Source organism: Pseudochaenichthys georgianus, chromosome 17, assembly GCF_902827115.2.
Source record: "Pseudochaenichthys georgianus chromosome 17, fPseGeo1.2, whole genome shotgun sequence".
NCBI lineage: Eukaryota > Metazoa > Chordata > Actinopteri > Perciformes > Channichthyidae > Pseudochaenichthys > Pseudochaenichthys georgianus.
In genome coordinates, this window is record NC_047519.1 from 36,648,260 (window position 1) to 36,666,771 (window position 18,512).

General features: G+C 39.8%; 1 protein-coding gene and 1 pseudogene across 1 annotated transcript; both read right to left on the reverse strand.

The window, feature by feature from the left end:
- Window positions 1-16,612, reverse strand: part of LOC117462950 (tripartite motif-containing protein 16-like) — a 32,527-nt pseudogene extending 15,915 nt beyond the window's left edge.
- LOC117462954 (zinc finger protein 675-like) lies at window positions 1,466-18,175 on the reverse strand. Its single transcript, XM_034105327.2, has 4 exons — window positions 18,095-18,175; window positions 17,748-17,912; window positions 16,546-16,611; window positions 1,466-3,928 (listed from the first exon to the last, which is right to left on the reverse strand). The coding sequence occupies exons 3-4, from the start codon at window positions 16,576-16,578 to the stop codon at window positions 3,149-3,151; spliced, it is 813 nt and encodes a 270-aa protein (XP_033961218.1). The 5' UTR covers window positions 16,579-16,611; window positions 17,748-17,912; window positions 18,095-18,175; the 3' UTR covers window positions 1,466-3,148.
- Window positions 18,176-18,512: the final 337 nt, after the last annotated feature.

Below are 18,512 nucleotides of genomic sequence, written 5' to 3' on the forward strand. Positions count from 1 at the left end.
ACAATCGGCTCTGCCCCCGACACCGGCACAACCGCAAGCGGCTCCACAAAAAAGAGGGGACTGTGCTGGATGTGCACTGGGAAAAGTTCACCTGCAGAGAGCACCAAATCCCCTGCTGCAGGTTCTGCTGGATGAACTGATCTCTCTCTCTCGCACGCACATACACACACACACACATTATTTGTTATCTCCATCTATCTTACTCCGTCTCTAACACACATACTTGCTCTATCTTCATCCATCTCTCATTGTATTCAACACACACTCATACATATCATTGTTCTGTTTTGACAATTTGATTTGTTCATGAATGTTGATTGCAGTTTGCTGTTTGGAAAATAAATGTTGACATTGATACATCTGATGCTGATTTAAAAATGATTTCAAAGAAAGTTGAAAATAGTATTACTTCAGTGTCTACTACTACTACTACTACTACTACTACTATTACTTCAATAGGTCATATAATTCTATGGTAAAATGTCACATCTGGTGATATACAGTAAAAAGGGACACATTGAACTATTTTCCTCCAATATAAAACCCTGACATTATAAAATGCATGATTATATACCGGTATGGCGGAGAGATCAAAAGATGTGGTTATAATGGGAGTGGATGGGACACGAGTGGCTAATGTGTGACTTTTTTTGTTCAATCTGATTTTGTGCAAAAACTAATAATGCAATAAAAAAAATGTTGTTGCTAATCTTTGACATATCCAAGACTGTGATAAAAAAAAAAAAGCTGACCCCCCCAACATTTATCATATGGAAAATAACTGCCTTTTTGTGCATGTTTTTCATAGAAAACGCAAATTCATGTTTTCAAACTGGCAGTTCAAGGGTTAAAATCCTGAACATAATTTAACAATTGGTATGTTTGATCAGGACTGAAGTTGATTGAAAGACTTAACCCCAAAAAGCTTTTAAAAATATTAATCTGTTGTCATTTTAGAGCAGTTTTTGGAAGTGGACATTTTTGTCCCGAATGACTAATATGTAACTTTTTTGTTCAATCTGATTTTGTGCAAAAACTAATAATCAACCAAAATAAATGTTGTTGCTAATCTTTGACATATCCAAGACTGTGATACAAAAAAAAAAAGCCGACCCCCCCAACATTTAATATATGTAAAATAACTGCCTTTTTGTGCATGTTTTTCATAGAAAACGCAAATTCATGTTTTCAAACTGGCAGTTCAAGGGTTAAAATCCTGAACATAATTTAACATTTGGTATTTTTGATCAGGACTGAAGTTGATTGAAAGATTTAACCCCAAAAAGTTTTAAAAAACATTAATCTGTTGTCCTTTTAGAGCAGTTTTTGGAAGTGGACATTTTTGTCCCGAACGACTAATTTGTAACTTTTTTGTTCAATCTGATTTTGTGCAAAAACTAATAATGCAAAAAAATCCATTTTGTTGCTAATATTTGACATATCCAAGACTGTTATAAAAAAAAAAGAGCCAGTCTCCAGATATGTATTTTTGGGAAAATAACTCATTTTCTCTGTTTTCATCATGAAAAAAAACAGCGGTTTCATGTTTTCAAAATGGCATTGAAAGGGTTAAAATCCTGAAAATGATTACATTTTTGGTATTTTCTATTAGGGCGGAAGTTGCTTTAAAGATTGAACCCAAAACAGTTGTGAAAAAAACCTTTTAATATAATGTTTTTATCAAAGTCTTTTGCAGTGGACATTTTTGTCTCGAATGACTAATTTGCGTAGTCCAATCGAATGATACCGGAGGGTTAAGAAATGTATGTAAAAGATCAAAACGTTTTTTTTAATAAAATGTCTCAACATATTTAGGACTTTTCAGATGTTTCATACAGGAACATTTAAATAAATTTCATTTTTGAAGGAGTTAATTAAATCTCTTCTCTTTTGTAAACTTGCAGAGGGCTGTGGGAGATTTAAAGATGGACTTTATGAAACTATTCCCACATTTTTGTATTCAAATTTATAAATATAGATTTTTAATATTAAATCTAAATGGAAAAGTTTAAACTCGCTATTTGAACTAAACTCAAACAGTGTCAGGATATGAAAAGTAAAAGAGTTTGCAACACTGATGAGTTAACTTTATTTATTCTATTGAAAATCAATAACAGCTGGAAAGAAACCTTGAAACATTTCAGCTGCGCCGAATGATCCTATGGGCTTTCCGTAAAGACACAGGCCAAAACTCGACCCAAATTAAGGCCATTACAGATGCTGACTGCAGCACAATAACCAAAATAGTTTTCTATCTGTGTTTTTTATTTTTGCACCACGACACTAAGTCAAAATTCCTTGTCCACGTCAACCTACCTTCTGATTCTGATAAGACGGCATCAGGGAGATAAGGGCTTGAAGAACAAAAAAAGTATTCGAATGCTACGTCTCCTTACGCGCCAAAAACTTGCCCGTCTGGACTTTGCAATGGAGCATACAAAATGGGACATTGAACCGTGGAAGGGTTTGGAACCTGGATTGTCCTGATGGCTTCCAACTTTAGGAGAATCCATTATGATGTGGGGTCCTTCTTCCTTCAATGGTGGTGACTGGGTCTTTCAACCGAAAAACAACCCCCTGATTAAGGACTTCTTCCAGGAGAATAACGTCATTCTTCTGTACTATCCTGATCTAAATCGAATTGAGAACGTTTGGGGATGGAAGGCAAGGGAAGTTTACAAAAGTGGACGTCGGTTCCAGAGCGTGTATGCCCTTCGTGAAGCACCATATGGAGCAACGTTCCCAAAAGCCGCCTGGAAACACTCGCATCAAGCTTGCCTAAATAAATGTTTGAAGTTATCAACAACACTGGTGGGGTAACTCATTGCTGGGTTCATTTTTTACACTTTAATTTCAGTTTTTTTTGGCTATTTTCTTACATTTTTTATTCGCTGGTGATCAGCCTGTTCGAGTTTAAATTCAGGTTTCAATAAATTGCCTACTTTCTGTTTTGGTCTCTTGCTACCATTTCTTGTTTTTGCATTTTGAAGCTCTACTTACAACCTGGTTATGATCCACCAGTACGAAATGGGAATTCTGGTAATTTCTCCACCCGGTTTTCAGATTTTTGTTCACGAGTGTATAACAATACAGCTATCAGGACATTAGGAGAAGTAACAGCTGGCTTGGCTCTCAAAGTTATTCAAAACTACGCAATGTGAGTGCGCTCGTGGAATCGAAGTTGACTACCTTGTGCAAAGGCTTTCCCACATTGTTCACAGCTGTATGGTTTCTCTCCCGTGTGAATACGACAATGTTTTTTTAGATCACTTGTTGTAGTGAAAGTTTTCCCACACCCTTCACACCAGTATGGTTTCTCTCCTGTGTGAATACGACGATGGACTGTGAGTTTACTTGATGTAGTGAACGTTTTCCCACATTCTTCACAACAGTATGGTTTCTCTCCCGTGTGACTACGATGATGGACTTTGAGTTTACTTGACGTAGTGAAAGTTTTCCCACACTCTTCACACCAGTATGGTTTCTCTCCTGTGTGAATACGATGATGAATTGTGAGTTTACTTGAAGTAGTGAAAGTTTTCCCACACTCTTCACAGCTGTGTGGTTTGTCTCCAGTGTGGATTCGCTGGTGAGTTTTAAGGTGACCTTTCTCAGTAAAGTGATTGCCACACTGTTTACAGCTGTAGGGTTTCTCTCCAGTATGAATGCGCCGATGAGATGAAAGGTTGCCTTTCTGAGCAAAGGTTTTCCCACATTGGTCACAGCTGTATGGTTTCTCGCCAGTGTGAATACGATAATGTGACTGAAGTTCACCTTGAGTATTGAAAGTGTTGCCACATTGGTCACAGCTGTACGGTTTCTCTCCAGTGCTAATGCATTGATGACTCTTTAAAGTATTAGATGTTGAGAAGGATTTGTTACACTGGTCACAGATCTGAGGTTCGGTTTGCTTTCTTCTTCTCCGTCCCTAAAATATACAGCGAGAAACAAAGAGTTAGTGAGAGGCCGTCGTGCAGAGATCTACAAATATGAAACAAGCCCATTTGATTTTATATGATTAAATCATACTTAAAGGTGGGGTAGGTAAGTTTGAGAAACCGGCTCGAGATACCCTTTTTGTTATATTCCATTGAATGCTCTTAACATCCCGATAGCAATGAATATCTTAAGTGCTTTGACAAAAAAAATCCATCAAAATATGTCATCTGTGGAAGCAGTAGTACTGTAAAAAGCACGACCAATCATTTTAGCCGGCCCGGCTAAAATAACTGGATGGCCTACCTGCCTGTCAGCCTTCCATCTGTGCACAAACTTATCTCATGCCCTCATTGTTCATGTGCGCATTCGTGTGTGTTGGAGGAGGGGCTCTGTAAGGAAGTGGGAGATTTTCTCCGGTTGTGAATTTTCAAATTCTCCCGCACTCGAGCTGGTTTCTCCGAAATTACGAAATGCAATCATAAACACATAAATAAAGTACTCAAATTTCCCTTTAAGTACTGTTAATATCTTCACAGAACATGTAGAGGTTTTTCAGTTCACTCCTCTTTTAGCTGACATTTAATAAATGCGGGTACATTTTTTTGCAGCTATTCATACTAAATCAGTTGCCTTGTCCCTCCCCCTGGTGCCAGGACCAACAGATCCATCTCTAGGCTCCACAGCCCTGTCCCCCCATAAGGCTTTGCAGTCTTGCCATGCTGTCCATTGAAAGCCAGTTTACTAGAAAGCTGGACTTCAAGGACTTGATCAGTGACTTTGCCTGTAAGAAGGCTAGGCGCTGGGCTCTTGGTGAGTAAGGCTGAGCCAGGGCTCGCAAAAACTGTTAACCCTCTGAGACCCACGGGGCCGTATACGATCCCAAATATCACGTTGTGTTAAAAGCGTCATAACTTCTCAGTTGTTTGAGCCAAAGACATGCCGTGTTTTTCCTCTTCAACTACAGAAACGGCACTAAACAACTCTATTCAGTTTTTCATTGAGAGGAGTTTACTTATTTCGGTGAAATAAATGCATAAAGTTGTATATGCTGCGGATGGTCTCACCTTGATTCTGGCGCATCGCTCATCATTTATAGATCTATTCTCATCCACCATCTTTGTTTCTGACGTAAACAGTGTAAGAGACACGTTTCTGAATAGGACACTCTGAGGCTGCGGCCCCACGAGGACGAAAACGGCTAAACGCATAGGATTAACGCAAACGCAATCGCAAACGGCTTCCGTCCACATGCAATAATTATCCTGATAGTGTCTGCCCACACGAGACCGCTCCGTTTAGCTCCAACCGCTGGAGAAGCTGCAGTACATATGCAGGAGCCTGTAGGTGGCGCTGTAACTTCCTCCACAAAAGCAGCGAAGAAGAAGGTTGTCATGGTTGCCCTTCTGTTTATTCTCCGTGGTGGGGGCCGAGGGAACCGGGCAGAGTTTTTCGCCAGTCAGCGTGTATTAAAGTTGAAATCTTCCGGACAAAATTATAAAAGTGCCGGTCAAAGGTCTTCTTTGTTATTTATTGAGCTTTAAAACAAATGAATAACGACTCTATATAATATAATGATAAAATACACGGAGCCTCTCTTTTTCCTCCCTCTCTTCGGACAGCGCCAGTGTCTGTCTCATGCAGCAGCTCATCCAGTAATCAGTGACCCGGCCGACTGTAAAAATAAACATATTTATAACTAGTTTAGGGAGTTTGAGAGGTAATTAAAATAGCTACGGGTGATGATCTGACTTGAAGTGTGTGTTTTGCTGCAGAGGGAGGAGCTGCAGGTGAGCAGAGCTGCGTGTCTCCGTCCTGTCAGATTAGACTTCACTCGCGAGAGAAAGATAAATAATCTGAATTCAGGGTGCAGTTTACTTTGACGTGGGGGTGAGCAGCAGAGGTGGGGAGAGGCGGGGCTATTGCCTCATCATTATTGCTGTAGATGTTGCACAAACAACTGTAGCATGGTCAATAGCGTCCGGAGCACGATAGCAACTCTGCGATCCGCCATTGTTGTTGTTGTTGGTGGCGAAACACTTCAGCACTGGCGCGGGGTAAGCGGAGGTGAGCAGAAGAGGTGGGGAGAGGCGGGGCTATTGCGCAATCACTATCAGTGATCTGAAATTGTCCGTATAGGGCGCACACACGGAGCTGTTTGACCCCCCAGAGAGTGGCGTATGCATTTCTATCCACCTTGGGACCCGTTGTTGTTTCCTCAGTCAGTTGCCATATTCGGTCGTCCTCGTGTGGCCGAACGGTCTATATGACACTAAACAGTAACGCAAACGACCGAATTCGTCCTCGTGGGGCCGCAGCCTGAGTGGATGAAGTCACAGCCAATCGGAATCTGATTCAGAGGGTTGCCTGTCTGTTCCATTGTTTACAATGTGTTGTGTATTGAAAGTTGAAACCATAGAAACAAGATATAATACTGTATAATTCCACCCGCAAAAATAAAAGTTAGAACACATACTGTTAGGGTCTTATAAATAAACTGAGGTATAATATATATTTTGTTCTATCTATTCTGTTCTATAATAATTAATTAGATTGTTAGTTAGAGCGCTTTTAGGTATGGCAAGGAAGTTTACCACAGCTGAGGCGTTGGAGCTGATTTTTCAAAGTGACGACGTTGAGAACAATTCAGAGGAATCTGCGCCCGAGTCGTGCTACTCTGAAGACGAGAGGAATTTTGGTGATGGGATAGATCCTCAGGAGGACAAGTAAGTAATTATATAATGAAATTATTTTAAAGTATGACGAAATATTTAGACTACAAAGATGGTCTATATAATTACAGGCGGTGTTTGGGACAGTGGTTTAGAGTGTTGATCATCAGACTATTACATTTTGAGGAACACCAGTTCGAAACCGGCGTCAGTCTGTTCTGTCCTTGGGCAAGACACTTCACTCTAATTTGCTCCTGTGCTTACTGTGGGTATTGTCCACAGTAATACTGTTACATGTATAATATGTGTAATTTGTCATTGTAAAGCGCTTTGAGTACCTTGAAAAGCACTCTAAATAAAAATGTAATGAATTATTATTATTATTATTATCATTACTATTGGAGTTGTGCTCCACTCTGACTAGAAGGCCAGGGAGAAGAAGTGAGTCTTTAGTGTAGATTTAAAACCCCTAGTGTCTGGGGCCGACCTCACATGGAGGGTCAGAGTGTTCCAGAGATAGGGCCAGCTGCTGTGAAGGCTCGGTGACCTTGGGTTTTATTCATATTCATATTATTTATATTGTGCACTATGACTTCATTTGGGCAAAGAAAACTCAGACTATTGCTGTAAAATAATTCAAATTGACGGACGTCACTCCAGTGGAGTTTTTCAAATTCCTGGGACTTCTGGTGTACATGGGAATCCTCAACCTTCCAAAACTGAGAGACATGTGGAGGGTAAAAAGTATCTTTCATGTCCCATTTCCACGCACTGTTATGACGAGGAACAGATTCATGACGATTTCATGGAATTTACATATGAGTGACCCAGCAGAGGATCTATTGAATGACCGCAAAAAAGGCACAGCGGAATATGATTGCCTGCACAGAGTCAATCCTCTGTGTGATTCAATACGGAATGCCTGTAAATCTGTGTACCAACCCTATCAAAACGTGTCGGTGGATGAAAGGATGGTTGCAACAAAGGCCAAAATCGGACTGAAACAGTACCTGAAGCTCAAGCCATCCAAGTGGGGGATCAAGCTGTTTGTTTTGGCAGATACAAATGGATACACCGTTGACTTCAAAATTTACACTGGAAAGTCAAAGTTTGTGAGTGGAAAAGGACTCTCTTTTGATGCTGTGATGTCACTAGTGAAAAAGGATTACCTGGGTTTTGGTTACCATGTATACTGTGACAATTTCTACACTAGCCCAGCCCTTTTCACACACCTGAGTAGCTTGGGCTTTGGAGCATGTGGTACCTACCGTGATGGAAGACTGGGGACCCCATCAACAAAACAAAATGCCCTCACCAAGAAGTCCTCCAGGGGCTCAATAAGGTGGATAAGAGAAGGAAAACTTATTTTTGTCAAGTGGATGGACACACAGGAGGTGTCAGTGTGTTCCACTTTACACACCGCATACTCTGGGGAAATGATCATCAGAGGCAGGAGGACCAAGGAAGGTGGATATGAGAGAAGCAGCAATGCAAGACCTACCCCTATCGGAGAGTACAATAAGTACATGGGAGGTGTGGACATGTCCGACTAGCTGTTAGGATATTACTCGGTGCACCACAAATCAATGAAGTGGTGCAAAACCCTTTTTCACCACTTTGTGGACATCGCAAGTACCAACAGCTACATTCTCCACAAGGACATATGTGCAGTGAGACAGCATACTCCCATGAAGCACCAGGATTTCCAGGAGCTACTATGGGAGTACCACTTGACTTTTCTCCAGGGGACAGGCAGTACAACCACACACCCGTTGCCATCGCTCCAACAGAAGATCAGTCCAAAAAGGGGACTGCAGGACGCAGAAAGTGTGCAGTCTGCAGGAAAAATACCCCATTCTGGTGCAAAGCATGCCATGTCCCCCTGTGTGTGATTGTGGACAGGAACTGCCATGATATATATCATGTGTAGTCGTTCTTTTTTTCAGTAAAAAAAACCGAAAGAAACGCCCATGGACACTGCCCACAAGAATGGGCATAACTAATGAACAAAATAAGTTAGGATCTTCAAATCAGTTCTGATACAATGACAACAAATGTGTGCAATTGTATGTGTCAAATGTTTCTTTCAATAGTATAGTCAGTAGTTATTTTTAATAAAATAAGTACAAAATTCAAACTCGGTTTTTTTGTTTTATGGAAACATATCCCCTATTATAATGTATATAAGTCTCTAATGAGTGACATATATCATTAGCTGAGGTTATGCTGATTTCTGGGATGTGTAAAACTTGATTATACTGTAAAGAAATGACAATTTATAAGGCAAAACACAAACATATACAAAAACGGTAATGTCCTATGTGGGTCTCAGAGGGTTAAAGGGCAAGACTATGGTAACGATGATCACTACACAGAAGATGCATGATGAGAAAAATACTTTTCATTTCCATTTCCGTTTTGTTGTCCGTTTACACTTTAATACCTGCTTATTTTGTAGTTGGTATGTATATTTAATTAAAAAATCTGCTGCTTATGTTATTTTTTTGTTATAGCATTTTATAAATGATAATATTGGTGTTAATGTTCACTTTATTTTAAGTTAAGAGGTCATGTATATATTTAAGTTATATTTGTTTTGATTTTTGAATGTTCTATTCAAAAATGTTATTAAAAAGGCATGTACACCATAAAAGATGACTATTGAGGTCTATTGTCAGGAATGTTAGCGTTATATAAAATAGTGAATTCTACTGCAGCAGAATGTTGCACGTCTGCACAGTGTTATATTTTCACCGCTCAGTGTCAGTAAATATTGTGCAGTTAGTATTGGACTACAAGATAGATGCAAGCCTGTACAGGCAGAGTTATTTAAAGCATAAAAGAGTCGGTTGGATTCTGGAGGTGTGGTTACAGCATTGTGCTTTGTTGGCGTGGCCTGGGCCTGGTGGTGGGGCCCAATGCAGAGATGTTCACAAGTCTTTGGTCACGAGTCCAAGTCAAGTCTCAAGTCTTTGTGGGGTGAGACTTGATCAAGTCTCAAGTCTTTGGTCACGAGTCCAAGTCAAGTCTCAAGTCTCTAAAAAATAAAAGTCTCATGTCTCTTCTGGTTGTAATAAGCCTTCTATTGTCTGCTGCTATCCAGTCTGTTAAGAATACTGCATAGCTATATCTAAGAAATTCAAAGCATTTACTGTATTATTATCACTCCTATATCTATTAGCATACAGTATCAGTACTGATTAGTTGTTTGTTATATGATCACTTTATACAGGCTATTGCAATGCAATATGAGGAAAAACATCACACTTTAGCTAAATGCAAACAACTTATAAGCAAAACACTTCAGAATCAGAAATCAGTATTGTAGAGGAAACTTCTGTGTAGCAATGCAAGGGAGTCACCGACTCAGGAAAGAGACAAGGTAGAGCAGGAGCTTTGATGTCAGACCACTGATGATTTATTTGGAGTTTCGGCCGGAGCATTCACATCACAAGTCACTGCAATCACGGTGAGACTGCACGGGTGGGTTGCCATGTCAATTCTGCAGCGCCTCTTTCTTGCTAGCCCATTTAACTGGTTTCACAGAGCGTAATCAACATGTTTTGATAAGATAGCTTTAGACAGTTTGGGCACACTGAGTTACCTGCGTCCGCCACTTATGGCCTCGAATATGTCATACCCTGGAGTCCACAAACAACAAAGAAGGAAGTGTCCCAGTGCACCCACAACAAAGACCATCTGTGACCTAGTATCGACTGGTCACAGAATGAGAACAATAACATTATTGGCTGAAGCAGCCTGTGTCCTTAAAGGATATAAACAGACGTCAAGGTTGGTCCCGTATGTCACATCTAGGAGTCTAGGATAATTATTTCCCTAACAAGTATCACAAATACTTTATTAATCCCCCGTAGGGAAACCGTGTTAAAAGTACTTAAAAGTAAACATTTGTTCTGTGCCATTTGCAACTAAAAAACTATTGCTGCAATATTATCTGAACTATACTGAACTGGTGATATTAAAACATGACCTGTTCCAAAAGAGATATCTACCATTAATACCATTTACCAGCCAAATGCTGGTAAATCATGCAAGTGGCCGGTACTGTATGTTGCAGGCACCAGCCAAAAATAACAATGGCAATCTATTGAGTGGCTGGTAAAATTTCAACATTCACTAGGCTAGCCATTTGGCCAGTGGACAAAAATGTTAAAATGTGACCTCTGCAACCGTATTGTTTAATTACACTGGGTCTCTAATGACATCTTTTAAGTCTACTATAAATAAACATATTCCTCTATCCTAAGCACCTTGAATTGCCTGGTACTGAAAGGGGCTCTCCTCTGTGTAATAAAACATCAATGTTCTCAGCTGAGCTGCCCAGTAGTACCACAACATGTTAGGGAACTGTAATCCTCCTCTATCATAAGGCAAGTACAAGAGAGACAAACGGAGCCTGGGGCATCTGTTATTCCATATACATTTTTTTGTTTTGAAACAAATATAACAGCTTGGGGAGAACATTAATTTTGAGTATATTAATTCTACCCATTAGAGAGATCGGAAGGCTTGACCATCTATCAACCGGCGGACAAGTGACGTTTTTCGCCCAGATTTATTGACAAATTATTGATAAATTCAGTTTACAAAAGGCAGAACTCATTCGCAAACTGTACGTGTCCGCCATTGTTCGTTTAGAAATGTTAGTTTCGGTTCTGCTTGTCGATTCATAAGGAAATGCATCTCACCGCTTTCTGTACAGTTAGACGGGGGCGGGGTGGGAAGTGTAGTACAGTGGCCGGGTTGGGAAGCAAAACTCGGTTCCGAGTAGGAACAAATAATAATTGTCCGGTACCGGGATTCATAAGAGTTGTGAGGACAGGAGGCGAGGCCGAGCCCCGCGGACTGCAGCTCTCTCTATGCTCCGTATCAGCTGATCGCTGCACGGTGCAGCTCAGCGTCTCTCTCTCTTTCTACATACCAGCGGATCCGCTGCCCGTTTAACAGCCTCATCTTTGTCAAACTTTCTTATGTTCTTTCTCTAACACGTAATGAAGGTTTTTAAGCGTTTTAGCTCCTGTGTTGTTAATATTGACCACCATTTCCTTTATGAAGTGAAGCAGCCTCCCTGTCTGTGTCCCCGTGCTGTCCTCACATCCCCGGACCCCCAGACTTGGAGGAGCACCTTTTTATAGCACCTTTCATACAGGGGATTGCAGTTCAATGTACATCAGTAAAAAATAAGGCATAAAATCAGTGTAAAACAAGCAGCAAGAGCAAGGCATAAAGTGGGATAAAATAATTAAATAAAAACATGGGGAATAAAACAAAGAGAAATAGTGCAATGTCAATCACAGAGAATAGTGCAGTATTAGTGTAAAATCAGTAAAATGCTTTGGTAAAGAGATTAAGCCTTTTAAAAATGCCTAATGTATTGGCTTCCCTAATATTGTTGGGTAACGTGTTCCACAGTTTTGGGGCGTGGTTTACAAAGGCTGCATCACCGATCTTCTTAGGACACTTTCTGGTGACCTCTAATAGACCTGCACCTGATGATCGCAGTGTTCTGGCAGGTGTGTAGTTCATTAGAGAGTCAGCAATGTAGCTGGGTCCTTGTCCATTTAGAGCTTTGTATATGAGGAGAAGCACCTTAAAATCAATTCTAAAAGTTACAGGAAGCCAGTGTAGAGTAGCTAAGACAGGATAATGTGTTCCCTCCTTTTGGTATTCGTTAGTAGTCTAGCTGCAGAGTTTTTAAATGAGCTGGAGTCTTTGTACATTCTCAAACTGCACCACTTAGAACTAACTAAACAATGCAGAGATTATTTTTATATAATTGTATTCAATAACCGTAAGAAATTAAACGGTATGAAGTGATTTGTAAATAGGAATACAGATTTGACTTAATGTTTTCATAAATATATTTTTCTCCCAGTTTGTCATGGGACTTATTTTTACCCTCTCAAAGAACCGGAATCGAGAACCAAAAATAACCGGAATCGAAAAGCAGAACCGAAATCGTTAAAATCCAAACGATACCCAACCCTATGTGTGATGCAGTAAAATCTTACCGCTCACTTACGTTAGCGGTGTCATAAAAACCGTGGGAAAATGTAAAAAATACGATGACGAAGAAGAAGATTCCAGTGGCCCCAATATTTGTCATTCTGGACAAGTGAAAAATTTATTCGGACAAGTACATTGCCAAACTCACTTGTCCATGGACAAGTACTCTCTAAAAACTTTTTCTCACACTGCTTCTTACAGGCAAAGTCACTGATCAAGTCCTTGAAGTCCAGCTTTCTAGCCAACTGGCTTTCAATGGACAGCATGGCAAGACTGCAAAGCCTTATGGGGGGACAGGGCTGTGGAGCCTAAAGATGAATCTGTTGGTCCTGGCACCAGGGGAGGGACAACTGATTTAGTATGAATAGCTGCTAAAAATGTACCTGCATTTATTAAATGTCAGCTAAAAGAGGAGTGAAATGAAAAACCTCTGAATTTTCTGTGAAGATATTAACAGTGCTTAATGTCAGCAAAACATTACAATTATTATTTACAATGGATTAAGCTTAGCTAACAGACTAATTTCCACCACTCATAGACCACACCTACCTTTTCTTTTGAAAAACTGGGTGACATACTGTCGCCCTTTAGTCCCTCTCTCTTGTCTTTCTCTCCTTTCTTTTCTTTCTTGAAAGCCTGACTTTGTCGTTGTCGTTGAGACATTGTACACACGTAAGTATCAAGTACTAGCCTCCCTCCTCACATGCTCTCACTCTCTGCTGCTAGAAAGTGCGGTGCCGCACAGCGTTTGGAGGCAGGACCAAACCATTACATGTAAATAGATGGGGGTGTTCGATGCTTTGGATAATTAACTTTTGGAAGAAAATAAGTTAAATGAATCGTAAGTTTAGTGTACATCATCAATATGACGTTATATTAATGTTAATTATTGATGATTGATGAAAGGTTACTTACATTTTTATTCTTAATGTTCTAAAAATATTTGGGGCCCCTGTCAGTCACGGTCCCTTAGAATCGTCCTAACTTTTCACCCCCTTATGGCGCTCCTGCTCACATGTATGCCTGAAATCATTGTGTGCTCTCTCACAGCAATAGCAAATGGTTCAATTGCGATTAAGAAAAGAAGGGGGGATAGAGGACAACCTTGTCTACAGCCCCTACCGATCCTTATCGGCTTTGATATGATATTATTGGTAACTATTTCTGCATACGGGTCGTGGTATAAAAGTTTTACCCAATTACAAAAATTCTCCCCAAAGCCAAATCGGTCAAGAAGTTCAAACAAATAGGACCATTCCACCCTGTCAAAAGCTTTCTCAGCGTCTAATGCCAAGAGAGCTGTATCTGGCGCCCCCCTTTGGTCATGTAAAATGTTCAAAACCTGTTTGACATTGTGAAATCCCTGACGTTCAACCATGAACCCATTTTGATCCTCTTTTATAATTTCCGGCAGCAGGCCTTCCAGTCTCCTTGCCAAGATCTTACAAAGTATCTTCAAGTCTGAGTTTAAGAGGCTTATTGGGCGCATATTTTCGCACTTATCATTTGATGTCCCAGGTTTTGGCAGGAGTGTGATCAGCGCCCCTCTCAGGGTGGGAGGAAGCATTCCATTTTGAATAGATTCAATAAACATTTCCAAAAGGGGTGCCTTTAATTTAGCTTCACATTTTTTATAGATATCAATGGGCAGGCCATCCGGTCCTGCTGCTTTCCCCGATGTCATGCTCTTCATTGCCTCAGAGATCTCCTCCAAAGACAATACATTCTCGAATTTCAAACTTTCCTCATCCGATAATTTGGGAATCGTGAGGCTATCTAAGAATGGACTCTGGAGCAGCGTCCCCTCGTCTATTTCAGAGCTGTATAATCTTTCATAATAATCCCTGAAAGCCCCATTTATTGCCACAGGGTCTGCAACGGTCTCCCCCTTGTCGTTTTTCAGCACAGTGATAGTTCTTTCAATTTGAAGTTGTTTTATACGCCATGCCAGGATTTTACCTGACTTTTCCCCTTGATCAAAGATGGATTGTTTAAGCTTCAGTAAGTTAGCTGCTGCTTTAGAGGCTGACATTTCATTATATTGTGCTCTTAATAGTAACACTTATTGGTGTAATTTAGGACAGGGATTTCTAAAATAAGTGTTTTCCATGGCTTTAATGTTGGACTCTAATAATAGTATTTTTTGTTTGGCTTTTTTAGATTTGGAGCTAGTAAAGTTAATAATCTGACCCCTAATATAAGCCTTAAACTCTTCCCACTTGGTACTTGCAGAAGTTTCAGAGGTATTAAGCGTAAAATATAGATCAATTTGTTTTCCCAGAAAGGCTATTAGGTCTGAGTCCTGTAACTATTTGTGCTGAAATTTCCATTTGGGGGGATCCCTCAACAGCCCTGAGTCTACATACACCATACTGTTCGGGGCATGATCCGAGATCAGAATACTGTCATACATACAATCCTTAACTTTACATAACAAACTTGCAGAAACTAAAAAGTAATCAATTTGGGAGTATGTTTTATGAGTATTAGAAAAACAGGAATACATTGATAATCCAAGGTATCTATCCCTCCATATGTCCCTCAAGTTTAGCTCTTTAAGAAATGTATTCTCATAAATGATGCAGTAAGCAAAAGGACAGAATTACTTTAAACTGACGTCGTTTTGCATTTCTATAGGTTGTATAGATACGAGCATGGTTTTATATACTATCATGTTTAATCATGTGTTATGCCGTTCGCCAAGACTTGATAAGTCGCTCGTAAAACACAGGAGGTATGGAAACTAAGAACACCATATGTGGTCAATTGTACAGCTAATATAACACAACACATTAGTTTTATTTCCTTTAACTAGTGGATATAGAGTTGCTGCTATTTGCAAAAAAAATAATTCAGATCCAGTCACCATGACTCTACTTCGGAGGGATTCCCCGATCCTGTCCCCGGTACAAACACACTGCCTGAGGAAGGTTAGGCTATGTGTCATTAACCATTTTCAGACCACTTATTTATTTATTTTGGTGACGATCCGACCTTCATGCTGCTACTCTGGTTCAAACTACATCCACCAAACAATATGATTTATCTCGACCTCCCCAAAATAATCAAAATCTGACACGGCTGACTTTTTTAGCTGTTCTGTCGTCTTTTCCTGCGATCTTCTTCATGCAGTCAGTCAAAATGAATATTAATACGTGGCGTTTCTTTGACTATTTATAGGCAAATATGGGCAACCTTCCCACGTGAATCCTACGCAAGGCTTTATAAATGAGGCCCCTGAACATCAGCAGGAGAGGACTCTTTAAAGTAGTGACACTACATACTGATATACACCTGAACATCAGCAGGAGAGGACTCTTTAAAGTAGAGACACTACATACTGATATACACCTGAACATCAGCAGGAGAGGACTCTTTAAAGTAGAGACACTACATACTGATATACACCTGAACATCAGCAGGAGAGGACTCTTTAAAGTAGAGACGCTACATACTGATATACACCTGAACATCAGCAGGAGAGGACTCTTTAAAGTAGAGACGCTACATACAGATATACACCTGAACATCAGCAGGAGAGGACTCTTTAAAGTAGTGACACTACATACCGATATACACCTGAACATCAGCAGGAGAGAACTCTTTAAAGTGGAGACACTACATACTGATATACACCTGAACATCAGCAGGAGAGGACTCTTTAAAGCAGAGACACTAAATGCTGATATACACCTGAACATCAGCAGGAGAGGACTCTTTAAAGTAGAGACACTAAATGCTGATATACATCAAACCCATATCTAAATGTAAGAGAAGAAACCAGACAATGCTCAAGTTTGTTTTTCTCATTACATAAAAGTACAGGTTTAAAATCCTCATATAAAATAAATGTACCCCAGTGTAAGGGATAACAGTGTTAGGAATATATTGTGATGAAGTGAACACTGACCGGAGTTCTGGGGGTATCTTTGTTCTCCTCCATGTTGCTCTCAGTGCTCCTTCTCCTGCGGTGTCTCTGTAATAAAATGGTGGAATGAGCTCCCCATTGAAATCAGGACCGCAGAAAGCTTACACACCTTCCGGCGCAGACTGAAAACTCATCTCTTTCGACTCCACTTCGAGCGATAGAATGACTAACAAAGAACTGCTAACAGAGCACTTATATACTAATAAAGGACTGGCTTATCTAAAGCCAGTTGAGTAGCACTTGAAACGATTGGCTCTTTGAAACCTGATGTTCTTATATGATTCTGTTTTCTTCAAGGTTGTGTCTTCCTGGTCGAATGTACTTATTGTAAGTCGCTTTGGATAAAAGCGTCAGCTAAATGCAATGTAATGTAATGTAATAAGTATTAACACTACGGTCAACACAAAACCAATCTACAGCTAAGAAGTAGCTTAACAGCAGAGGTGGGAAGTACATTTACTCAAGTACAACTATAGAGGTACTTACTTGAGTATTTACATTGTATGCTACTTTTACTCCACTACAGTTCAGAGGTAAATGGTGTAATGTTACCCCACTACTGTATTTAATACCTTTAGTTATACAGATTTGGATGAATGATGTAAAATATAATCAAGTCTTAAAATCAGACTTTAGTTCCATCTGGAGTAAATTCACAAGCTACCCTGCAGTATACAAAGTCATTGAAACTAGCTGCACCTTTACCAGCTTTGAGAACACTAATGATCAATCATTATAAAACATATCATATATATTATTCTGAAATGAACCAATCTGCACAATAACTACTTTTACTTTTGCTACGTTAACTATATGTTAATGATCATTTTGTTTATTATTACTTTTGGTACTTTGACTATATTTTGATGCTACTTTTACTCAAGTACAAGATCTAAGTACTTCTCCCACCTCTGAAATACAGCATTTGTCTCAAAGTACACAGTGGTGAAATCTAGTTTACCTTTTTGACTAAACACCTCTCAGTGCAAGATATATAAGACAAACATTCATATACTATAGTACCAGCAGTACAAGTACAGCCTTATTTTTAGCCTCATGCTGAAATTGCATAGCAAAAGTACTCGGTATTATAGTAAAAGTAATCAGTATTATCAGTACTACAAGTACTCAGTATTATCAGTAGTAAAAGTACACAGTATTATAGTAAAAGTACTCAGTATTACCCGGTGTTTTTGCTCCTCGTTGTTCTTCAGTTTGTTGATGTTCACCGACTAGCATTAGCCACCTAGCATGAAGCAGCTAACAGCAGATAAGATCCCGGGTGAAGAGGTGGAATTGTTCTAAAGCTCATCTCGTCTCTTCTTCTCCTGAGAGAAACGGGTTATATTCTATAACATGATAGATATATTAATGAAAGCTGGGCTATCAAGCCCTCAAACAGCGAGTCTGCAGCGGTGCTGACTTGAGACCGGTGTTGCAGTATAACTTGAGTCTTTACAACTGGCGACATTCTATTATTTTCGTCATATGAATCCGGGGCGTGTCCATTGAGGACTCATTGTTGACTTACCATGTCGATCGCCTCGTTTGTCGTTTACGTTCATCTTTTGCTATATCTGCCTTCCTAAGATCACTTTGATGCACATTCAGTACTCGTATGTGAGGTTGTGCGTGAGAGGTGGATATCGTGATGCTTACAGGGAGGTATCGAACATTACAAAGTAGGTGACTGTGTGGATGCCTGTTCACAATATTGCAAAATATATCATGCTATATTTAAATGATATAGTGTATGACCATACCTATATAAGGTATATTTATACATTTTATTTTTCAAAATACCAAACGGATCATTTTTTAGCCATGCCTCGTTTCGCTCATTTTCGCTCTATTCCAAGCCTGTCTTTGAAAATTCTGAGCAGCAGCTGACCACGCCCCCCTGCAGAAGAGGGGGGCATGAGTCACGTTACCATGCTTGCTGTGATTAT